Source organism: Drosophila persimilis, unplaced genomic scaffold (assembly GCF_003286085.1).
Source record: "Drosophila persimilis strain 14011-0111.01,24,50 unplaced genomic scaffold, DperRS2 tig00000124-arrow-pilon, whole genome shotgun sequence".
Lineage (NCBI taxonomy): Eukaryota > Metazoa > Arthropoda > Insecta > Diptera > Drosophilidae > Drosophila > Drosophila persimilis.
The window spans coordinates 5,711,384-5,734,912 of NW_020825294.1; the positions used below are offsets into that span (position 1 = coordinate 5,711,384).

Sequence of the window (23,529 nt, forward strand, 5' to 3'; positions counted from 1 at the left end):
AAAATCTGTGAGGAAATTTATGAGGCAAATAACAACGGGAGATGACAAGGGCCAACACAGCAGAGGCCAGTGGTCAGGAACCACCTACAGTTCAATTTGTTTCGACCTGGTTATGGGGGGAGCACCTCCGAATGCTTTATTTCACTTTGAGTTCCCTCTTTTTCTGGTCTTCTGGTCAGTTGTAGAGTGCACTCTACACACACACACACACAGAGAGAGACACACAGAAAAAATGGTGATAAATATTTGCGTTTCATTTGTGCCTTGTGGTAGGAAGATATATAAATAATATTCGCACGATATATGTCCCCTTGGCAGGAAGATTCCGAGTGTAAAGCGGAAAGCGGTATGGTGTGTGTCTGCGCAGGCGCGAAACCGACTAAACTGGCGCCCCCGGGCAATACTACGAGTATCTCTTGTGTGCCTCTCTCGCCTCTTTAACCTCGACGTGGGCGCCGCATTCAAAAAATGAACAAAAACCACAGAGCCTGGTTACGAAAAGTCGAAGCTTAAGATACTCTGAAATGGGAAAAGATGAATATTGATCTTTCCTACTTATAACCTTTATTGGAGCTGTCGAACCCATGATAAAGAAACATAAGTAGCAAACAATTCATTAAATTTCGTAGGAATATCCTTTTACTTGGTCCCAAATAATCTTCACTGAGATATACTCCTCTTAGAGACGAGATCATTCTTATGAGAGTTCCTAATATTAAGATGTCAAAAGAGGCTGATAGACAGAGGATTTATGTATGTACTCTTTACGTCCGATACTGATATATTTTCCTCAAGTTGTCATACCCTTTCGAAGAGCACAAAAAGCAAAAACTTTATGTGCGGAATTTTCATATTGGCTTGGCCCCCAAACACCGAATCCGCAACTCCCGAGTCCGTTCCGTTCCAGTGTTTGCTCCAACTTGATATATGCGCTGCCTGCTCATAAAAATGTCAAAAAATTGTGTGTTGCATACAGGGCTTTGTGTCGTACACCATGGCACCTTCGGGATCTGCGGTCACAGAGCCAGATCCAGAGCCAGAGCCAGAGTGAGCTGCGCATGCGCGAATATTTCGCTTTAATTGGCAAGCAGCAAAGGAAAAGCAGCAAAAAAAGAAATACTATAGGAATATGCCCAGCTCTCGGGGCACCTCCAACGATGACGCTAAATGTGCCAAGCACACGCACCCATAGGTGGGCCCCGAGACCCGGGAACCTGGCTCAGACTCTACTTGGGATCGGGATCGGAATCGGAATGGGTACCCGGTTTGTTTAGCGCTTTAAGCGCATTTAATGTGACACAGAACGAACAGGATAACGACGACGACAGCAGGCGCAGCCTCTCGGCAGCACGTGACACAAAGGTGGATGTGGATGAGGTAGTGGTAGTGGTAGTGGACAGACCGGCAGGCGCATGCGTGCCAAAAGCAAATTTCACGCAAATCAAAATGTCATAAATTTGTGGCTTATCCCCTTGGGTCCAGCCCTCACCCTCACCCTCGCCCCTCCCCACCCCTTCAGGCAACCCTCTCTAGTGCTATATATTTATAATGAAAATGATACGACTGCGCATTTCTGATATTTCTAGAAGAAAGAGAGGGAGACGCACGCAGAACGAGGGAACGAAGGAGCGAAGAGAGAGAGAGGAAGAACAAGCGAATGACAAGTGTTAAATTGGCGCGCGAATTTCAACATGTCGTCGCCGGATCTAACAAAGACAACAACAGCAACGAGCATCCAAAGAGGCGAGTGGAAGGGGGACAGCCAGAGTGGCATGCCATATGTGGGTGTGGACTTCCAGAGACGATTATGATTGCCAGTGGGTACATCTCTACTTTGTGTGCGTCCAACAACATTGTAATCAAAGGGGGCAACCAATGGTTGAAGTTCCCATGAATATAAAACATATCTACCTGAAACGATCTCGGTAGATGGTATTCTGACGGAAGTAAAAATTCCTCTTTAAATACCTCTTAGGTCTAAACAACATAAACATAACTCAGACCACAAATAATTTTTAAATTCTGTAAAAGAATGACATTTTGCGACAAAATAGCAATATTTCAATGTACTTTACACGTGATAAAAATAAGGTTGTAAGCCTTCCTCATAGATATTGCAATGTACCGCCAAAATATTTTTGAAAAATTCAATAACCGCGATTTTGTTACTGCGAATTTTCATAATTTTTACTAGGAATAAGCAGCTTTCAGACCATCTATAAAAATGAATGAATTGAAGAGAGAATCATGCAACCTGCTACAGAGTTTTCGATTTGTGTCGATAGAGTAGATATACCTGAAGATACAGCGATCCAAAAAAAAGTTTTTTAGATGTTAGTTCTTTAGAGGCAATAATTAGCTAATAATCATTAAAATTATCCAAAGAGTGTCAAAGGTACCAACACACACCTTTCCCCTACTTTCTAAGCAGACTTCATTTCATCCTATCCAGCATTCAAGTTTCTTGATAATCCCAAAAGCAGATACCCTCACAATATGAAAGCACAACCATATGCTATCCATAAACTATAGCCCACTTCTAATACTATTCGGTGGCGGCTGTTTAGCCCCCTCCGATGGCTTCTACTTAGGCAGACACGTACTGTACCTTCTGCGTAAGGAATTACCCCATTAACAATTTAACAGCCTCCATTTGGGGCACAACTGCTACGCTCCAGTGTGTCCGTGTCCGTGTGTGTGCCTGAGAGTGTGAACGCATTTGGTATTGGCAACATGGCAATTGCACATTAACGACATAACACCGTTATAACGGCAGCACACCTCATCGCCACAATCCCAATCCCCCACAAACCGTGGCTCCACTATCGCACTGATTACGCTGATTATGCATATTGATCGGGAAGTGCCGTGGGCACGTCCCAGTCATCAATCGGGAGAGCTTAGTTCCTCCAATTAGTGTGAAATTACATGGACACTGTGCTCTTAGGCCGCTTGTTCGAGAGCCAAAGAAAGACCTGCCTCCGATTGATTTTCCAAACATTTTTGACAGCCCACCAATCGTAAATATCTCCTCCGTCCCGAGTCCGGCGCTATAAATGCTAATGAGAGAGGAGGCACATACTCGTACGAGTATATATTATTACTTTTCGGTTATGTCGGGCCTTCTCTCGTATAACATTCATTGCTTTACGGCCATTTCAACACATACATCCTGCGGGGTCACCCAGCGGGTGCAACATTCTCCACTGAAATATGTATATAAAAAAAAAACCCAACTTAAAATTTGTTGGTGGGGGGAGATCACACAACAATGCCGTTTTAATTTCGGCGTTTGGCCCAAGGATTCATGTTGCTTTTTTTATACGCTAGCAGCTCATCCATGAAGAGAACTCTTGAAGTGGTTCCGAAATTTGTTGGCCTTTTTTTTATGGGTTTCTGTGAGTCTTTGAGCTATTTGATATTTTTCTTCACACTTTCCGCCTCTAATGTTTTTTTCTCTCTCGTGCATATTTTATCACATATTTCTGTGGTCATAACTATTCGTTTTCTTTCTTCGGGCTGCTCTTAATGTTTTCCACACTTCTAGGGCCGTTTATGATGGATATTATAAATTCATTGATTGGGCTTTATGATCGCCATTCGAATAGATCGGAGATATGGCATCAGACTGGCTTCTTTTCAGTCTAACAAAAAGATTGGAATAATCATGGAAATATTTAATTTAGTCATTTTTAGAATGGAATTTTTCAGTTCGACGAGGGCCCCGTTGGCTGAGCTCTTTGTTTGTTTAACTTATAAATATTTCGAATATACAGATACGTATATCCCTGTGACTCACCCATCGATGATGATTCTCATGTATCGACATCATTTATTATACAAATCTTCCCCTGCAACCTGCCACAAAAGTGGAAAAGAATTTCCCACCCACACCAGAGATCCAGAGAGACCACGTCAAACCGCATGGAACAAAATGCAATTGATATTCCGTTGTACATATCAATTTGCCACACACTCGGAGGACATTTATTATATGCCTATATGTGATTAATATGTCCACCAATTCCACCCTTGGGCTGCAGCCTGAGCTCGAGCCCAGGGCCAACCCCTATGGTCGTTGGATGCACAAATCCCCAGAGGACAAATATCAATAATTGGCGTAACAAGTGCCAATTTTATGCCCACAATTTTTGGGCACAAGTAAAGTGAAATAAACCTAATCAACCGCATAGCGTTTTTCCAAGATTTTCCCATCGTTAAAATGGGACAGGCCAGAAAAAGGTTCTCACAAAGAAAAGTGAGCAAAAGTTTTCGCAAATTTTCCAAACAAATTAATTTTCACTCAGCTGCAGGTACCCCAACAAATACAAAAAAAAAACAAAGCACTCCTTCTAGTATCCCCAGAGAGACAGTCCTCCTCCCTTGTGGAAAAAGTTGAAAAAGTTCAACCCTGTAGCTCATCAATTAAAATTTAACCATCCTGAAAGTTTCCTTCGTTCTTCCGTTTCGTTCATCAGAATATTAAGGATAATTACATTTTAATCATCTTTATTGCTCTTTCACAAGTTTACTGTTATGTACACGTCGGTATACACATACATATATATATATGTACAGATACATAGGTACATGTGCCACAACAATTAGGGGTTGGCCAGCCAATGCGGTTGGGCTTTTTATGGGCCAGCAAAAAAAAACCCCCACAAAATAAAAAGAAGAAGAGCTCACCGAGGTCCAAGCAGACCGCAGACATTTTTCAGAAACGGTAGCAACCACAAAATTTCATAAAGTTTTCGGTTATTTTTTTACCATCGTGTGCGCTTCATCAATTGGTAATGAGTGGAGTAAAGTGGTTACTGGCTGGAGAGCTGGAGAGCTGCAGAGATGGAGGACTTTAAAGGGAGACCCTGTCTCTCTGACTCTGGATCCGACTCGTACCAGCTGTTGTCATTTACTGTGGAGCTGTTTGAACGTTGAACTCGTCGGTCGCCGGTCACTTGAGTCACATTCCATTTAATTTGAGTTGAATTCAATTTGGTGAAACTTTTCGGGCCGGGCAGATGGGTTGGGCAAAAGGAAAATGAATTAACTGGCAAGAAAAAATGCAATAAAGGAAAGTTTAAAGATAATTTAGGAAATATACTCCATGGAATACTGATAAAGTACTCAATAGAGTTTTATTTTAAGGAGTTTCTTAACTTTTGGAGTCTCTTGGAGAGCAATATTTCTAGGTTAGAAGAAGAATTTTCCTTATAATCCCTTATTTTGATTGGTTGGAGGTTGATATTACTTACTCGAGAGTAACAGAGTCTTGACACTCACCGAGAATATGGCCGACAACGGCAAAAAGTAGAAGTCCTTCTTCTCGCGTTCAAGTTCGATCCAAATATCAAATATTCCGCTCATCCGAAAGTGCTGATTGGACAAAGAATGTCTCAATAGAACTGTGATCTGCAATACCGCTGAAGCGATATCGGAAGCGATACCCTGTTGGCCCCTCGGCGCTCTCCCTTGGCTGTTCTCAGCCACGCTGTTCTACGTAAATAGGGATACCCAATGGTAGATTAGGTCTTCCAATACCTATGCTATTAAATATTTCGTAATTTGTAAAGCGTTCGAGAGGGAGATTCTTGGATTCATATTTACAAGTCTTCTAAATTTACGATTCTTTCGGAGATCCATAAATAGGCAGCATAAACTAATCAATATAAAATCGATGCCCGTATATGGCAGTGCTCTAACGATGAATTGCAATTGAACAATTTTTGGAAGAGCCGAGGGAATCGTCTTGCAACTCATCCTTATCTCCCAGGAGCTGCTGTGGCAGTGGCTGCTGCTCAATACACAAAAATTGAAATCAATTAAAATGACAACAAAAGTGGCCATAAATACTCATGTCCAGTTGCGCTGCTTTTTATGGGTTTGCCGATGCTGTTGCTGTTGCTGTTGCTGTTGGTGTTGCTGTTGCCATTGCAGCCTTTGGTCACTCTGGCAAATCTAATGAAGATTTACTTTAGGCCATAACACACATGGTGGAGGCGGCAGCGAGGCGCTTAAGTGGCAGCAGCAGAGACATGGTTAGAGACCGGCGCAGTGGCAGGGACTGGGGGAGCCTCGTGGCCATTTATTTGGAATTTTACATTTTACAGCACGCCGTCCGAGTGTGGGAGGCCCTGGTGTGGCAGATAGAGATGCGTGCTCACCGAACGTTGCACCAGCAGCAGGGGAAACAGCAACAACAAGCAATTATAAGCGTTGTACACACAGCAATCCCCAACAGCTCATCCCCTCCAGCTTATACAGAATCACACTGGGCAGAAAACTTTCGTATAAACTGGAGAACATGTTCAAAAAATCAAGAATACATTGTTACGAAGTTATGATGAAGTCTAACAGCAATTCATAAAACTCTCTTTCCATAACTTTCGATACTTAGAAATGCTGTAAATATATTTCTATAGCTTTACCAAATAAGAGCTCTCATATTTTTAAAACTGGAACAAGAACACTTTTCCTAGATAATTGACGGAACAACAGTCATTGTAACGACTTTGAAACAATGTCATTATCATACAAATTGGTTCCCAATTTGAATATTCTATGTCATATATGTCCCAATGAACCAACAAAGACAATTGTTGACGACGGTTCGTAATTGACACTCACAGAGAAAATGGCAGACAACACCAAGAAGTACATCAAGCATTTACTTCCGCTTTCTTCCTTTGTCTCCCTTCCGGTAAGATCCAAAAATTGCGATATTCCGCTCAACCGAAAGTGCTGCTTTGTACTTTCAGCGGGGAAGAATGTATTCTGTTCCAAGAGAGATAAATCGCATCGTTTTCCCCAAGATAAGATTATTATTCGCTCTCTTACCAATTCCTATTCCCAACTTTTGGTGGCCTCTTTTTCTCACAGTGCAACCAATTCCAATTCGAATCTCTGGCAGCAATTTCTAACAGTGGCAATAGCTTTGGCGACAGTCCCACCGAAATGCTTCCAGGGCTTGGTTGTGGGTGTGGGTTTTGTGTGTCTGGGGCTAAGGCTGGGGGCGTGGCAGCATATGGCCATGGCCAACCATTGCCATTGCAACACATAAAGTTCGATTTGTCGTTGGCGTTGCTGCTGCTGCTGCTGCTGTTGGCTGGTCCTGGATTTATGTGCGCTATATGCGGTTATAAATTCCAAATACATGAACGACTCCTCTTGGCCAGATCTACGGGTATGCGCCAAATTGCAGCAGCAGCGGCGGCAGCAGCAACAATACCATCGACAGTGGCAATAGCAATAGCAATGGCAGGAACACCAGTGACAGAGTTTTCTTTTTAGAATCGTAATCGGCTGTGCCAATCGGTTTGTGTGCATTCCTGGACTTTCTCATAATGATACCGTGTTTTGAACAAAGATATATCAATGGAAAGGAACGAGCAGTGATATAATCTAGAACAGCAAGCTAGGTCTTTCATGGACAAATTATGATCATTTATAAAGGTATTTATCAAAGCATGGCAATAAGCATTTGAAACCTAAAGAAAGTTTCAAGATCTAATCTTAGCTCCATTAAATCTCCGAAAACAAGAGACAGTAGAAGGGAGATTTCTTGTTAATTTAAGTTTACATCCGCTTCGTTCCTTTGTCTCACAATCGAGTGGGAGACAAATATTGACTATTCCACTCATCCGAAAGTGCTGATTGGTGCTATGGACAAAGAATGTCCCCGTTTGTTAAGCGCTCAAATTAAACCATGAGTCTCCAGATTAAAAACTGTTCCTAAAGTCCCACCGCACATTCAATTCATGTTTCCAAATGACATTATTAGAAGCAACAAAAATGGTTAACAGTACTACGGAAAATGGTGAACAAAACTAACATAATTTTGTATCTATTTAAATATAATCAAATTCTCTCCATATCTCCTCCAACTTATAACCTATAGGGTACGCCCTAAATCGACTCCCTACGCTGCTAAATCTTCTCTTATGTTTTCAATTAGAGCAACTACAACAATCTGAAGCCGGAACAGCATTGGGGACAGAGCAACGAACAAACACACTAGAAAATGGCAAGTGATTCTTCTAAATTGCTTCACTGCCCAATTATTTCAATTTCGAGTGAGGCGGAGGCTAAGCCAAAACCACCAGCACCACCAGCAGCTTCCGGATGAGACCGGGGACCAACCCTAACCCTAGGCCACTTCCAGCCACTTTCGTGGTGGTGGTCGTCGTATTGTCGTTATTTTGGGTTCCTTGGCCCATAAATCAGTTTGCTGCCTTTTTAATCCATTTTAATTGCTGTTCGTTGGTCAGACACTATGAATGTCGCAGGACGACTGGCATAAGGATATACATAGTTTCCATTTCTCTTGTTGTAACTATTCTCGTTATTGTTGCTACTGTTGTTTTCAAGGCGATTAAGAGAGCTGGAACACGTATCGCAGATGAATCTTCGTGCTTTATCCTAAGCGCTTTTTGGCCATTATAAACGTTGTACGCAGTCCGAAAAGGATTTACCTTTATGTCTTTGTCTGCCAATTGGCGAAATGTGTTTCAATTTTAGAGACTTTAAGGTGGAAAATTTCACAAATTTGTGTGTTTTAAAGAAAGATAAGATGTCTAAAGTGTTCAGAGATTCTTTAGTATATTGGTTCAAACCCTGTTTCTGCTGTTTCTCCGAAAGAGTGTTTTTCGAATGCATTCCATTCCATTTCATAACGGACATAAATGCAGCATAATTGCGGCTGGCACACCTCCTTTTTTTGGCTACACCTAACCGCAAGTCCGCCTTATCCTTCCACAAAAAATTCAAATTAATAATTACAACCCAACAAAAAAAAACAATTAAAGTAGGGCTTACCACAGGGGAACCCAAAATGGATCGATCCCATCTGCCCGTCAGGAAAAGGTGAGAAAAGTATTACATGCAATTAGCCAAACAAAAAATTAAACGGAACCAAATGTTAAACGGAACCAAAAGTGGTTTTCGAAAACCGCAAAATTACAGGCATCTGTTTAAATGGTTTTTTGCCGCTCTTAAGAGAAATACGAGTATATGGACAGGCCATCTCTATAGGGAATGTGGGTCAGAAACTGTTAGATCATTCCAGGACAATGCTTATCAGGCGATGGCTCTCGAGAGAATCGTTTAGAAAGTGTCGCCTGTCGCTGGTGCCGCTGCTGTTGCTGTCTCTGTCCCCTGCCTCTTCGGAGCTGTCACTCTTCCAACTTTAACAGGTGCACACTGGGGGGGGCGGGGGAAAGTAACCAGCTAAATTACAACGCCAACAAAAAAACTCAACCAAATACGAGGAAAAAAATCTGAAAAAAAGAGCTGGACAAAAAATGGAAATGAAAACTGCAAGCCACGAAACAAATGCGGATAACAAACTGTCAAAGTTGTACGCTTATTACAAGCAACATGGCCAGCGAAAAAAGAGATGAAGCAACTGGACCCTGTTCGTATTCGTATGACAGAGTGTCGCCCAATGGACTGTGGTGGCAGGTTCCAGGGACCACGACTCTGTACACAGTTTTGGTCGACGCCAGTGCCCCAGCGGGAAGCGCCTGCTGCTTTTGTGGGTGTACTCCATAAATATGGTGTGTCTTTTATTTTATTTAGTCTTCTAAGAAAAGTAAAGTGCTCTTGTTGGTGTTTCATCATCTGGTCTGCAACTTCCTTCCCTTTAGTATCTACATATTCCCGATATGCTCAAAACTCCCAGGCTTTCCGGGCATTCCGAAGCTTTTATATCTCTGATTTCTCTGGTTTGGCTTTGCCTTAACAGTCAGTAACAGTAAAACGATTTGGCTAATACAAAATTGTCCGTGCACACTAAAAAATCCGTAGCAAACCTCTTAAGGCGAAGGAAAATCCGAAAGGACTATGCGACAAGTTCTCTCTGGAAGGAGTGGTAACAATGCTAGTGATCGACGCCCTGTTCAATAGCCTGCTGGTGGTCAGCTCCGGCTATGCCATGTACACCTTGCATCCGACGAAAACCCCGTACGCCTATGGGGTGGCAACCCTTAGTCTGATACACGGACTGCTGGGCGTGGGGCGGGCCGCTTGCAACGATCACGACGAGTGCAATCGGGTGCGACTGATCACATCGGGTGTCATGGAGATTGCTCCGCTGCCACTGGTCAACATCGAACTGTACCTGAAGTCGAATCCCAGTCTGGCCTTTGCCCACAGCTTCTTTTTGGTGCCGCTTGCCTTCGATATAGTGGCCAAAATGACCGATACCGAGGACATCTCCACGGAGTCGCTCAAGGAGCTTACACTCTTGGGCAACCTGGTCTCACTGCTCTTCCTGGGCGTCAATCAGTCGAACAATATGTACGGAGCCATTGCCACTGTGGCCTTTGCGGCCCGCTACGGATCCTTGATAATCGATCACTACTGGGAAGGACGCGGATCTGACTTCAGGCTGTTGGCCAATTCCCTTTTCATTGTATTGATGACCCTCACCTTGTCGGCCAAGTAAAGAGGGATCCTTCCATCCATCAAATTATCAATCAGCATCTAAATTCTAAAAGTCTCCCTCATCTCTAACATATTAAACTATCTAAAAAAAATGCCAGAAAAATTATATTTTTAACCTTTATCAAGCCAACACCTGGGAAATGCCCATATATAGATGTAAGGACTAGAATCATCAAGTTAGTAGACACTATTAGAGCTGGTTATATAGCCATAGCTATAAAAATGTTTCAGGCTACAAATTAATAAGTTTAGAGATCCAAATATATATCTCATGGGTTCGAAAATGTTTCTGTGTCTCTGTTATCCACATTTTAAAACCATAGAGTATTAGGAGAAAATATTTCGAATAGTCAAACTCTCAAATCAAAATGGATTATCCCCTTACAATAGAAAAGCCTTTCGAGTGAGTAAGTTGTAAACTTTCAACAGATATGGCGTGATTACAGTTGCCTGCAGCTAGTACTCGGCAATTTTCATTTATGAAATGAGAATTCTGAACATAAAACGAAAGGAAGGAAAAACCCACACAAGTGTAGAGACAGAGACAGAGGGAAAGACAGTAACTTTTCTCGAGCTCATCAAAATATGCTTTTCCACACGGACACACACACAAAATGGCGACAAAACGACACACACGCACCAAAAGAACATTAACTCACGCACACCAAAACAGCGAGAGAGAGATAGAGAGAGAAAGAGAAAGCTGAGGAAAAATGAGTCCCATGTCTTTCATTAAAACTTTCGGCAAATTATCGGGTAACATATGCTTGCGGCTTGATTGTCAAATATAGTTCAGGAAAGGAAAGACAAGCAACGGAAACGAAACGAAACGAAAGGAAAGGAAAGGCAAGGAACCCACCAACTGTCTGTGCCACCCATGCCACATGCCACATGCCACATACAGATGTACCTACATACGAGTATGTACGAGTATATTCGAGTGTGCCACACATTTCCACTTGAGTGTTATAAGGGGAATTTCTCTCTATATACCCGCAGACCCAGACAGAGACATGAACTCTGTATAAATATTAGAGCAACTTCAACACAGACTCCATACGTTGTGTGTTTCCCTTTGATTTCCTCTGGGACGTCGAGCTAAGGGAGAGACAAAAAGCTTAAGGGAAAGCGGTTACATTTCCCCTTTTTTATTCCAGCATCCAATAAAAGAGGGGTTGGCCCGGCCCAAGTCCCCACCGAAAAGAATGTAAATCCGCGCAGGCGTTGTAATAATTTGTCGTTGAGCAACTTTTCAGCTTGGAATGTTGAATGCTCGTTGGGTTTTTGGTGAGTTATTTTATGAGAAGAAATAATACAATAGCTATCTGATCGGTTGGTTGTTTGAAGGATTGGTACACAATATCTGTTGAGGGCAGTCCCATATCACTAAAATGTAGCGGACCATAGTATCTTCTTGAAATCAATCCTATGCAAATTTTTTTAGTTGCTAACTGGGAATCAGGACTTCCATTGACAGTTGATGGAAACTGTATGGAAATATGTGGTCTAGAGGATAGCATGTAGAATATATCAAATGGCAATAACATGTGCTTAAGTACAGCAGGATAATTGAGGATAATTTTCTTAAAAAGTTGGCGGAGAATTTACTCAAGAGTATTTGAACAATAAATTATCGAAAAACAAGCCTTTGACATTAGAACTTACGAGATTTGTAATCATCTTAATCGCCTTAAAAACGGCAGTGCAAAGTCGGATGACTATATCTCACATAAATGTAGCCATCGAACAACATAAAGAACAATTTATCAAGTATTTTCCACAGCTTTAGATCCCAAAGTAGTGTTTCCTTAGTGTAGATTTTGATCAAATCGATATAATTGTAAGATATATATGTATATACCATAAGAAAGATGCTATATACCCTTTTTGGGAACCAACTTAACAGCCTTCCCAAGGAGTGACTAGCTCCTGCCCCGAACTGGACCACCTTCCACTCCAACACGTGGGCGCTCTGCCGCTCAGTTAGTTTGCCTTGGCGGCAGTCATTAGTAGTCCTATGTTAATTTGGTGAGCCTAATAAACTGCTACTTTTTGCCAGCACCCCCCCACACCCGTATCCCACCTGGCGCGCGGGCCCCAACCAACAGTCTCCATCCCTTACAGCCATTACTCTGCCACCAGCCTCCACCTCCCTATCCTCCTCCTACTATTACTCCTCCTGCTCCTGCTTCTGGTGGCGCTGTGCGAATTTGCCACTTCAACAGCTCCTTGGTGGCAACACGGTCACGTACGCGAAACGAGTGAAAGCTGAAATTTCGTTGAAAAAGGATATATGGGCCCAGAGCTGGCATTGTCCTGGGGCCGTGAGCAGAATTCCAACTAAAACCGTATCTGTATCCGTGTGTCCGTGGGGCTGTGTGTATTCTCTCCGTCTGTCTGCCCGCCATCTTGGCTTTTCCGCTTTTTCTTTTTCTTTCGCGTTTTCTTTTTATTTTTCTGTAAAATGGCGTGGCAATGTGCGGGAGACGCCAAAAAGTTCGTATGGCAAAAGAGAAAAATGCAGAAAAATTATTGATTTTTTTGTTGGTAGCTGTTCTTCATACGCGGATTTCATCCTTAAGCTGCTTAAAGCCTCGAAGGATGCTCGGAGGATGTATGGAGGGACCTGCTGCCAGGCGGAATCAGTCAAACTAATTTCAGTACCACTCTGTCCAACTGTCAAAGAGCTGTATGTACCTGTCAAATCGGGATATATAATTTTATTTATTCATCGTTCGGCTGCCAACTCGTACATTATTTTCATAGTTGTGACACGGCATGCCCATCACTTTTTACCCACACGTTTTTAATATTCACAGAAAAGCACATGTCACAACAAAAGTCAAAGAACAAATCAGAAAAACTTCTGCCCATCCTCCCCCCCGTCATGTCACGCTGCCGCAGGTGAAGTGAGGAATACAGCCATCAAATTTTCAGAACTTCATTGGAAACTTTCGAAGGTGACAAGTGACGTTGGTGGTAGGTGGGGAAGGACTTCATTAGAAGCACTGTTCTGCGAGAAAATCTCAAAGGAATCCAGTCTTTTTATAAAAATCTATTAAAGAAAATCATTGTAAAAGCCCAAAAGATTACTAGAGGTAGATAAATGGCTAGATTGATTTATAATTGTGGCAAGTCTTATATCCTTATCATACAAATTGTAAAAAATACAAAAAATAAACAAGCCCATCCATTTTGCACTCCATTTTTATATATAAAGATATCCTAAATATTTGGAAGTGATGCTGATGATCAATAAAATCTCCGAAAAGCAAAGAAAAAACCCGAAAAACCACTATTCCCCAAACTGTTTCACTGATTACCCGTACTGAAACTCACCAGCCAAAGACACACACGATGATCCCCGGTCATCCGAACAAACAACCAGTGGAACGTTCTGCAGGATCACGCATCACAGATAGATTCGAATCATTGAGAGGATGGATTCAGGAAAGCCTAGTCTCCCTGATAGTCATTTTCTGAAGATCGTGAAATATATAAAGTTCTCTTAGATAAACTACCTCTCAATACACCCCACGTTCCTGAGCATCCAGAGCGAAGGTGACTAGCAGGAGATGAAGATGAAGGAGGCTAAAACACATTCGATCTGCACACCATCACTTCATCACAAGTGAATTTCAATAATTTTCATGCATTTTTACTTAATTTTGCATCAATTTGTGGGTCATTCATTGTGGGTCTGAAAATCAAAAATTTCTCTTACTCTTTTTATACAAAATCGCCAAAAAGTTCCACTATGCGATGTTTGGAAAATTGTGCCAAACATTGCATTAACTTTCTCGTAATATTTTTAACCATTTTGTTTCTTGCCTTTAACACTCTTTTTGGTCGTCTGCACTTGTCTTTATATGGTCTTTTTTGAGGGCTCCGCTTTCAACACTCTTTAAAATAAGCGCATTAAATGCAAAGCTGCAACTTCCGATTTTTATGCGGTGCACACGAAAGCACTCCGGGGCACCATCGAGGGAAGGGCAATGCTCGAAACCAGTTGTCGGTCTTAATTATGAGCAAATGTTGGTCAAGTTATGCGACCGTTCTTTATTTATTCCTTTTGCTCCTTTTTTGCAGGTTCACTTTTCATTTTATTCAAAGCTGAAGCTCGAAGGCGGCCTCGTATCGAAATCCTATAATTATGTGCAATCAATACTTTTTCAGCATCGGCTTAAAGCCGGAACGGATGTGCCCTGGACCAAGGCATCAGCTTGAGCCTCGACTGGAGTCTGCTGGAGGAGGGTTCCGCAGAGTCTGAAAAGGCCATGGCTAATAGAGCGATTCTGCAGTCTTTTTTACAGCGAAGGGGTTTCCTAATGCGGAAGCAGTTTTCCATTGTTTAAAGTTGAACGATACCAAAAACGAATGCTGTATAGCTTATCAGAACAGGTGGAGAAGATTCAATAATTCTTAGACTGTTTAGGCTAAAAGTCTGTTAACCAGTTTCCAATTTAAATATTTACTTATTCCTCACATTTTTAGACCATCTTTTGCATTTTCAAATAATTTTTAGACCATTTGTCAGCGCTACAGGACATGTAAATGTAAAATATACATCATATATGTAGATACATGTCACACGCGACTTTCATGTGAGAAAACCAAAGACCAATAATTAAAATAAAATATTAATGTGCACAATTGTCCTAAGTGGAAGTTTAACGCGCGTGTATCCATATATATTATTTTTAGCAAGAAGATTTGTTTGCAGGAAAACAAGAAGTGTAGACAAAATGCATGTAAAATGTCAAATCACAATGTCGCCAGGTGGCGTCTTGTCCATCAGAGATGTAAGTATCGCGTATACAGTTTCAACTGAATTTTAAATCTTCGTAAATTGTTTATGTTTTGTTTCACTTGTTTATCATGCTTAAAGCTTTAAAGCATCAAAATATCGCTGCAATTGTAAAAAAAAAAAGAGTTTCCTTCGCTTTCATTTCAGTTTCATAACGAATCAACCCGGTTGAAGGCCTACTACGATTATATGTGTACGTGTGGCACCAAGGCAACGAAGCAACACACACAACAATAATTGCACACAACAAAGCAGATGACAAGTGTCAAAGTGAGGCAGCAAGTGAAAAGAGAGAAATTCGAAACGGGTGAAAAGTTGTAATCCAAAATGAGATTCATTCCGCTCCATACGACCAACACGGCGATCGTGTACAAGAATTCGCTGTGCTCGTTCGCCTCGCTACTGGTCCTGGCCTTCATCGCGCTGTCGGTGATGCTGCCCGTTCTGCTGGTCTCCCTGCTCAGCCCGTACTCGGGCATATCCGAGTCTCGGGTGCTGTACGAGCAGCCCAATGTGGCTTACAACTACCAGTACATATTCGTGGGCAGCACGGAGCCTGGAGTGGATGGCGAGCCAGAATCGTTGGTCGCGTGCAGCAGCTTCAGCTATTTCAATGCTCAAATGAGACCCCACACTAACAGCTGCTCCGCCAGCAAGTACTGGACAGAGGACGTGGACTATGATACGGTCACGGATCGGGCACACTTCCAGCTGGAACTACAGGATGTTCCAGCACGCCTGATGCACTTTGATCTGGTGCTCTTCTTCGACGCTCATCTGCAGCACAAGTGCGATCTGTCGCCGCCTTCGGTCCTGGCCTATCAGCTGCAGTTGCCGCCGTCAGGACGCTTTCGTAATGGTCGCATCCAACTCAAGGGTGAGCTGCAGCTAAAGCAATACGTAGAGTTCACCTGCCCCTTTCCGGGGCGCGACATCAAGACCAAGTTTCGTCCCGTCCATGTGGAGACGAACGCCAGCTATGCGGACATGTCACAGTATAAAATAGAGTCACTGATGGCTCAGATAAAAGCAAATCCAGCCTACTTCCAGTTGTCCATCGAGGAGACCTACTACCGGCCAACGTCGCCACGCCTGAATCGCCTCAGCATCGAGCTGGAGCTGGATGTGCTGCAGGTGCCAGGACGCTATCATCTGAGCATTTGGGAGCGCCTCGGACAGTTCTGGCTGTACTTTGCCTCGTTCTTTGGCATTTCATTCTACATCGTGAACAAGGTGAAGGACTTTCTTTTTGGGCGCCACATCATCCGCTCCTGGGAGATCATACCGTGGAAGAAGCTCTACTGACACGAGTCGGGCGCCATTCTGGAAATGGACAACTTCTCGATTGGCGAATGAGGACTGCTATACCACAACTGGGGTTTTCCAATGGGATTTTCATTGTCAGTCAAAAAATAAATACAACAACTAAACAGAGAATTTAAGTGCAGTGAAGAATAATCAACTATTTGTCCTGACTATTGGACAAAAGGGCCAGACTTCCAAACGATGAAGAAGATGTGGCAGGGGTAGTCTCTGGCTCGGGAATAGAATCAAGGGCGCGATTGTCTTCCAGCACGATAGTGGTTCGGGGATAATGATCCAATTGCACAAACAAATAACGATATTCCAGTTTACCTGTACAAGACTGTGGAAAAGATGGATTTTCATATAAATAGAAATAAATTAATTGTTATAAATAGATCTTACCCTTCTCGATTCCAGTTGCACGGTGGCACGGTTCCTTAGTCCTTGAACATAAAACTGCATCCTCATATGTGGTTTTCCCTGTCGCTCGTAGCTCGAGTGCGCCACATGCTGACGACGTCCGCGTCGCGATGTCTCGCCAAAGCCTTTGATGGGAGCTCCAATGGCATCCTGAACACGTGGATCATCAACCACACGTTTCAGGGCATCGGCATAGATATTGTTAGGACTTTCACTAGAGAAGAGCTCGCGGAAAATAGCATAAAACATGATGCCGGTCACACCCAGACCTGCCACAATTATCGCCGTATAGCTGGCCGTCTTTGTGTTCTCCTTGATCTTCTCACCAATGGGCCGTACATTTGTGGAGACATCGGCGCCACCCTTTGACTGTTGTAGGGCGCCGCCTCGACCACTGCCTGGATGCATGAACAGGGGATTAATTAATGTGAAGATAACTGTATTTAATAAAGTACAAACCGCGCGACGCTTCCTGTCGCAGGCAGGGGCTCATATGCAGCGTGGCCGCACATTGCAGGCGCGCCACTGCTTTGGGCAGTAAGTTCTGCCTATGGAAGAATAGGTTGCGCAATAAAGCTAATCGCGACATTGTTTGAACCAAAATCAATGGCCAAAAGAGTAAATAATAGCAGTTTTATAAGAATGAATAATTAACAACAGCTGTTATTCCTATCGATACATCGATAACGTTGTGACACTCGACATCTCTAGAAATTCGAATCGTTTCTACATTTAAACATTTGTTTAAACCTTATTTGACAAAAAATGCAATACAAGGGAGTATTTAATATTAGCCAATTGTGTAGAAAATGTATTTATATATCGAATAAAACTATGTGTTCACTATTGGGGGCACTAGCTAGCGAGTAATATTAAGCCGAATATAAAAATCGAGGAATATGATTTTCGATCATGAACAGATATTAACCCATTGCTGACCAGTGGGTTTTAAAAAGCGCTTCACGAAAATTAAGAATTGAAGAATTTTATCGGAGATTACATAGGTGAAAGATATCGTGATGTTTTGCTTAAGTAAAGATAAAGGATAGGATGGGCCTATAAGAGAATGTATTATTATTCTTACATGTATTATATTATTATATTATACTCCGAGGATTAACTCAAGTTATTATACTGTTTAAATAAAGGGGGCTTAAGTGGGCTAAGTATATCAGCAGGCCCTGCAATAAAATTTATAGAAGAAAAAGTAGTACAAATACAAACTCATATTTGCTAAATTGACTTTAGTATAAAGTTCGTATAAGAGCCGTACCGTGACTTTTGAAAGCCAGTTATTATAAAAGTGCCCCATCACGTCGGTCACACAGTTGTTCGGTCGCCTAATCAGACGCACATACGCGGTCGGTGTTAATAAAGCGGATCCCAATAAAATTATGGTCGTCACACACAACGTGAAGGGTTTTGAGGAGTTCTCCAAGAAAATGGAGGAGCTGGAGACTGGAAACAATGCAGTGCATGTGTTGTTCAGCGGCGGCAAGGACGAGAACGGCGAGAGCTGGTGTCCATACTGTGTCAAGGGTGAGTCAGCCCCTTTGTGGTTTTCCCCCGACTATCCAATTACTTTATTCATTCCCAAACGACGCAACTTTTATTGCAGCTGAGCCGGTGATACACGATGCTTTGAAGAAGGCCCCCGACAATTCGCACTTTGTGCATGTGGATGTGGGAGAGCGCGCCTAGTAAGTATATAGTGTGATGAAATAAAATATTCTAAGTGCCGCCCAGAACATTCACGATAAAAGCAATTACCGGCTTATCGCTGATCGATTTTTATGAGGGTCATTGGCACTTGAGTTGCCTTATCGTCATCCAGCGTAAACAATAAACTAATTCGAATTCTTATTCGTTTAGCTGGAAGGATTTGAACTGTCCCTTCCGCAAGGATCCCAATACACACTTGATTTTCTTGCCCACGCTGCTCCGCTGGAAGCAGCCACAGCGTCTGGATGGCGAGCGCTGCTCCAACAAGGACCTTGTCGAAATGATGTTCGAAGACGAGGATTAAACGGAGTACTTACAATTTTGACTTATATATTTTAGAACACGCATACATACATACAACACTGATTAAAGGCGCCTCCTCTCAGTAATTACTCTTGTACTTTTTGATTTCCACCATCACCACATGGATGTTAGTCAACTGTGCGCGCGCGTTTGGCGTGAGGAGCTTGTGGAAGCGATGATAGTATTGCACTAGACTGGCCAGAGCCAGCTGCAGCAGCTGAGATCCTGTCAGCAGCGAGGGGAATGACAAAAGTACTTCGCGATTAAGTTCCTCCAGCGATTTCTTCCAGTTGGCCGAGAAGCTGGCCACCAGAGCAAGGCTGCGACGCTCCTGCTTGCGCAACTCATCCATCTGCTCCTTCTCAAAAAAGTGCTCGCACTCCTTGACAAACTGTATGATGCCCCCAAAGTGCGGGGCCAGTATTTCCTCCACATACTCGTTGCTACGGGCATTCAGCTGCTCGCGGAAGGCCTCTGCCTCCTTGGAGTTGTCGCGCGTGTGCTCCATCAGCACGCCCAGGACCAGGTCATAGTTGTTAATGAGATAAATGAGCTGATCCTTGCGGGTGGGAAATATGGCAGCCATGCGCAAAATGAAACACTCCACCTCATTCTGCAGCTCCAGCAGCAGCCTGCTAACCAGCTCGTTGGGAAAATGCTCCGAGATTCCCACAATGGCGGCACTAAACTCCGCATAGCGTCGGGTTATCTGCAAGGCAAACGGGTTGTTGATTGTGATATGGCATAATCATTAATCAGATTATAAGGTATACATAGTGCGGTCCCAACTCCTTGTTGAACTTGGTGGGATCACAGTCATGGATGCTCTGTATGTTTAGGCGGAAAACATGCTCTAATCGTGGCCAGATAACCGATTGCAGCGAGTCCCAATATCTGTTGGGAATCTATGATTAAATCGGTATCTATGTAGATATGCCCAAAAGATAAAACTCACTTATCGAGGGCGGGCACACAGCGCTTGTGGCACATCAGTTGATAGCGGAATATCAAATGGATGCAAAGAAACATGGCTATGGTGTCGTAGCAGTCGTGTATGGACGTCTCCAGGGTTTTCTACGCGATCGCAAAATAAACATTAATTCCTTTAAGAGTATAGCGGACTTTACTTACAATCATCAGAGTCAAAGTTTTGCCCATTATCTGATTGAATAAATCCTGCGCTTGGCTGCCACGCACCATGAAGAATTCGGTCACAAATAGATACTCCCGACAGGCATTGTCCACCAGCGCATATTGCTCGGAACGAAACAGAGCCTCTACTGTGTACTGCAAATAAAAATCATCTTGGATATCAAGGTCTACCATACCATGGAGCATTCACAAATCTCACGCGATTCTTTAGCTGGGCATGCGGAACTATGATGGGAGCCTCCAGCTGCTGGTTAAGTATGTCTCCCCGCTTGCCAATTGTAAAGATGGTGCTCTTGTGCTTTAGGCTGGTGGTCTTGGAGAACAATCCTTTGGAGGCATTGTCTTCAATGCCCATCAGATCGTCCTTGGTGCAGGATTCCTCGAATTTGAGACTGGTCAAGCGGGTGGAATAACTCTGCAAAAATCCATGGGTTCGGATTAGGTTTGCAAACTACGATCTCTTGAATCTCTTGAATTAAATGAAGCCTACCTTAAAATAACTATAGTAAATCTTGCCCATGGTATCGATATACTCGCTGCATATCTCCTGGGCCACGTGCCGCTCATTGGACAGAATGAATTCGAAGAAGAATTTATGCTTGAGCATGGCATTCTGTGGTATCTGATAGTTGGTCATGGGCTTGCGGAACTTGTAGATTTGCTCAAGCAGATAGCTGCGGATCTTTGTCATGGCCTTCAGTCGCAGCTTGTGCAGGACATCGCTCACATCGCTGGTGGACTTGGACTCCTTGAAGCTGAGCTCCTTCACCAGGGACAGCTTGTGATTCAGCACGTTCAGTTGACTGCTGAAATCACGTTCCGTGACCGGAGTCTCCATGATGATGGTTATCATCTCCTCGGACACGGCCATGTCCTCAATAAACTGCGACAGCTGTGCCTTCACCGACTGTCGGTTGGTCAACTGCAACGACATGGAGACGGATTTCCGTTGCAACTGGGTAATTTCGGTGCTGATGTTGTTCAGCACGCTCTGGAAGCTCATTAGCATGTTCTCCATACGTTCAAGCACATCGTCGCAGTCGTTTATCTGATTGTGCAGATTCGCAATGTTCTGGGACTCGGCGATGTAATCTAAATGTTGAAAGAACCCACTAAAGTTTGTTGTAATTGTGGAATTGTATCACCAATACCCACCCTCAATGGATTTATTCTCCACTTCCTTGAATTCCTTTTCAATCTGACGGGAGTACTGGCGCAGATCGGTGGTGTTTTTCAGTATTTCCCGAACTTCTTCATTGTCCAACTGCTCTGTCATCTGAGGCGACGCCACTTCCGAGTGCGTGGCCATGGCCTGGCTTTTAAACGTATTTAGCAATTTAGCAACTCAACGCTATTCAGCGTTTGTTTATGATTTTGGGCTTTCCAATCCAGTGTGACCACGGCGGCTGCTGATCATAAAATCGATAAACGGTCTTTTCTCAGCTGATTTTAGCCCGATATACAAGTTTTGAAATTGATAAAAAGAACTTTATGCATATTCTTTTTCCTTTATTTTCCTATAACTATGTCATCAAATTGGAATTTGTAAACTTTTGCAATCAAACAGCTGGTTTCGGTACCGATATACCTCGAAGAATACCCTTACTGCAATAGTGTCGTCACAAATGCATCCGCACACAAAACAAACAGCTGAGAGAGCGTCTATCGATACTATTAAACTTGCAGGAGTACCCCTACCGGCTGCACAAGTTTACGCGAAGAGAAGCTAAAAAAGAAGGTTAATTCTGATTGTACAAAAGAAAAGATGACCAGCTTTCGCAAACGCAACGTGCAAAAGCCCATCCCGGGCACTCGCACCAGCCCCCACACCGCCCAGATAATAACATCGAGCGGTAATCCGTATCTTGACGTGGTAATCGGCGGCGGCCTGCCCGTGGGCTCCATTTGCCTGATTGAAGAGGATCGCTTCATGACCCATGCCAAAGTGCTGGCCAAGTACTTCCTGGCCGAGGGCGTGCTCTCCAAGCAGGAAATATTTCTCGGCAGTCTGGACGATATCCCCGCCGAGATGTTGCGTCGTCTGCCCCGGCCCCTGACCGAAGTGGAGCAGCGCGAGGAGCAGATAGCCAGTGAGCAGACGGGCGAGACAGGCGAGAATGGGCTAAGGATTGCATGGCGCTACAATGATTTACCGTTGGTGAGCTCGGAGCATGCCACGGCCAAGATTGGACATCATTTCAATCTGATGGAGCAGATGGACTCGCGAATGCTGTACTATGCCAACACCGTCATTTGGGATGATAGCCACAAAGACAACTGGATTGGTGACGGCGAACTATCCAAGAGCAGCTCTCCATCCATCTCCATGGATCAGCAGCCCATGGCCGAGGCTATGGGCGAGGAGGATTCGACGGCTGTCGAACCCGAAGCCAATGTTGAGGCCGATGCCGATGGTGATATAAAACCCTTGGACAATAACGCCACCACTGCAGCTACCGATAGCACTGCCAACAACACCGCCACCGTAACGACCAACACGAAAACGGGCAGCCAGCCAGCCGTTTGGCCCCAGAATGTCTTCCATAATACGCGTTACGGCGGACTCCTCAACGATATTCAACAGCAGCTGCGCGACGAGAGCTTCATCACCGGCACCAAGAAGCATCTCTGCCGCGTTTGCCTCACCTCGCTGGGCTCACCCTTGTGGTACGACGATAACTTTGGTGAGGATCTGCTCAAGTTTCTGACCCTGCTCATGGCCAGCGTGCGCAACTGCAACTCAGTTTGCCTTATAACAATGCCAATGCATCTGATTGCCAAGTACGATGCCAGTCTAGTGCCCAAGATACGTCAACTGGTGGACTATGCCATCGAACTGGAGTCGTTTGCCGGCTCCGAGAGGGAAACGCACCCGGCCTTTAAGGAGTACAGCGGCCTGCTCCATCTGCACAAGATGTCGGCCCTAAACACCCTGGCCGTGCATATGCCGGAAACCACGGATCTGGCCTTCAAATTGCGCCGCAAGAAGTTCGTTATCGAGCGCTTCCATCTGCCGCCAGAGCTGCAGGAGTCGCCTGCCAATCCACAGTCTGCGCTGGCTGCTGATGATATTATGGCCTCGCCCAAGTGCGGGTCCAACGTGTTGATCAATTCCAATGCCTCCGCCTCGTTGGATTTCTAGCTGTCAATGGTTGCTACGCACACTGCAGTGGAATTAGAAATTAAGTATGTATCCACAAAACAACAAAATTGCATAATAATAAGCCAAGTAATTGCATTAATATATCAACTCTGCATTTTTCCTCCCACTTTGAATGTCAACCGCCTGCATCTGTGTGTGCTCGATACCTTTCGTTTCGATAGCCATCAGCATCTGTTTCGTCGCTGTATCGACTATCGATAGTGACAATAGCAGA

The 23,529-nt window shown here is 43.7% G+C and overlaps 6 protein-coding genes across 6 annotated transcripts; 4 read left to right on the forward strand and 2 right to left on the reverse strand.

Moving 5' to 3' along the window:
* The first annotated feature begins 9,777 nt into the window (after positions 1-9,777).
* Positions 9,778-10,615, forward strand: LOC6593951. The gene has a single exon (XM_002018601.2). The coding sequence runs from the start codon at positions 9,875-9,877 to the stop codon at positions 10,442-10,444; it is 570 nt and encodes a 189-aa protein (XP_002018637.1). The 5' UTR covers positions 9,778-9,874; the 3' UTR covers positions 10,445-10,615.
* A 4,889-nt stretch (positions 10,616-15,504) lies between these two features.
* Positions 15,505-16,687, forward strand: LOC6593950. The gene has a single exon (XM_026987456.1). The coding sequence runs from the start codon at positions 15,578-15,580 to the stop codon at positions 16,553-16,555; it is 978 nt and encodes a 325-aa protein (XP_026843257.1). The 5' UTR covers positions 15,505-15,577; the 3' UTR covers positions 16,556-16,687.
* LOC6593711 (mitochondrial import inner membrane translocase subunit Tim21) lies at positions 16,625-17,568 on the reverse strand. Its single transcript, XM_002018599.2, has 3 exons — positions 17,435-17,568; positions 16,958-17,373; positions 16,625-16,895 (listed from the first exon to the last, which is right to left on the reverse strand). The coding sequence occupies exons 1-3, from the start codon at positions 17,562-17,564 to the stop codon at positions 16,713-16,715; spliced, it is 729 nt and encodes a 242-aa protein (XP_002018635.1). The 5' UTR covers positions 17,565-17,568; the 3' UTR covers positions 16,625-16,712.
* Positions 17,569-18,223: 655 nt separating this feature from the next.
* LOC6593710 (thioredoxin domain-containing protein 17) lies at positions 18,224-19,086 on the forward strand. The gene is made up of 3 exons (XM_002018598.2): positions 18,224-18,514; positions 18,594-18,675; positions 18,848-19,086. Exons 1-3 carry the CDS (start codon positions 18,370-18,372, stop codon positions 18,999-19,001), a joined length of 381 nt encoding a protein of 126 aa, XP_002018634.2. The 5' UTR covers positions 18,224-18,369; the 3' UTR covers positions 19,002-19,086.
* LOC6593709 (vacuolar protein sorting-associated protein 52 homolog) lies at positions 19,011-21,604 on the reverse strand. Its single transcript, XM_002018597.2, has 7 exons — positions 21,308-21,604; positions 20,643-21,244; positions 20,352-20,567; positions 20,132-20,287; positions 19,956-20,074; positions 19,774-19,894; positions 19,011-19,709 (listed from the first exon to the last, which is right to left on the reverse strand). Exons 1-7 carry the CDS (start codon positions 21,459-21,461, stop codon positions 19,080-19,082), a joined length of 1,998 nt encoding a protein of 665 aa, XP_002018633.1. The 5' UTR covers positions 21,462-21,604; the 3' UTR covers positions 19,011-19,079.
* A 263-nt stretch (positions 21,605-21,867) lies between these two features.
* On the forward strand, positions 21,868-23,396 carry LOC6593708 (putative elongator complex protein 4). The gene has a single exon (XM_026987345.1). The coding sequence runs from the start codon at positions 21,918-21,920 to the stop codon at positions 23,292-23,294; it is 1,377 nt and encodes a 458-aa protein (XP_026843146.1). The 5' UTR covers positions 21,868-21,917; the 3' UTR covers positions 23,295-23,396.
* Positions 23,397-23,529: the final 133 nt, after the last annotated feature.

Bases quoted from the DNA above. Each gene is read 5' to 3' on its own strand.
- LOC6593709 (XM_002018597.2), bottom strand. From the start codon at position 21,461: ATGGCCACGCACTCGGAAGTGGCGTCGCCTCAGATGACAGAGCAGTTG. The intron at 21,245-21,307 runs GTGGGTATTGGT...TTCAACATTTAG, and splicing joins GGAGAATAAATCCATTGAGG to ATTACATCGCCGAGTCCCAG. The intron at 20,288-20,351 runs GTGAGATTTGTG...TTTTATTTGCAG, and splicing joins ATGCCCAGCTAAAGAATCGC to TACACAGTAGAGGCTCTGTT.
- LOC6593951 (XM_002018601.2), top strand. From the start codon at position 9,875: ATGCTAGTGATCGACGCCCTGTTCAATAGCCTGCTGGTGGTCAGCTCC.
- LOC6593711 (XM_002018599.2), bottom strand. From the start codon at position 17,564: ATGTCGCGATTAGCTTTATTGCGCAACCTATTCTTCCATAGGCAGAAC. The intron at 17,374-17,434 runs GTTTGTACTTTA...TCATGCATCCAG, and splicing joins GCGACAGGAAGCGTCGCGCG to GCAGTGGTCGAGGCGGCGCC. The intron at 16,896-16,957 runs GTAAGATCTATT...TCTTTTCCACAG, and splicing joins TGCAACTGGAATCGAGAAGG to TCTTGTACAGGTAAACTGGA.
- LOC6593950 (XM_026987456.1), top strand. From the start codon at position 15,578: ATGAGATTCATTCCGCTCCATACGACCAACACGGCGATCGTGTACAAG.
- LOC6593708 (XM_026987345.1), top strand. From the start codon at position 21,918: ATGACCAGCTTTCGCAAACGCAACGTGCAAAAGCCCATCCCGGGCACT.
- LOC6593710 (XM_002018598.2), top strand. From the start codon at position 18,370: ATGGTCGTCACACACAACGTGAAGGGTTTTGAGGAGTTCTCCAAGAAA. The intron at 18,515-18,593 runs GTGAGTCAGCCC...CTTTTATTGCAG, and splicing joins GTGTCCATACTGTGTCAAGG to CTGAGCCGGTGATACACGAT. The intron at 18,676-18,847 runs GTAAGTATATAG...TTATTCGTTTAG, and splicing joins GATGTGGGAGAGCGCGCCTA to CTGGAAGGATTTGAACTGTC.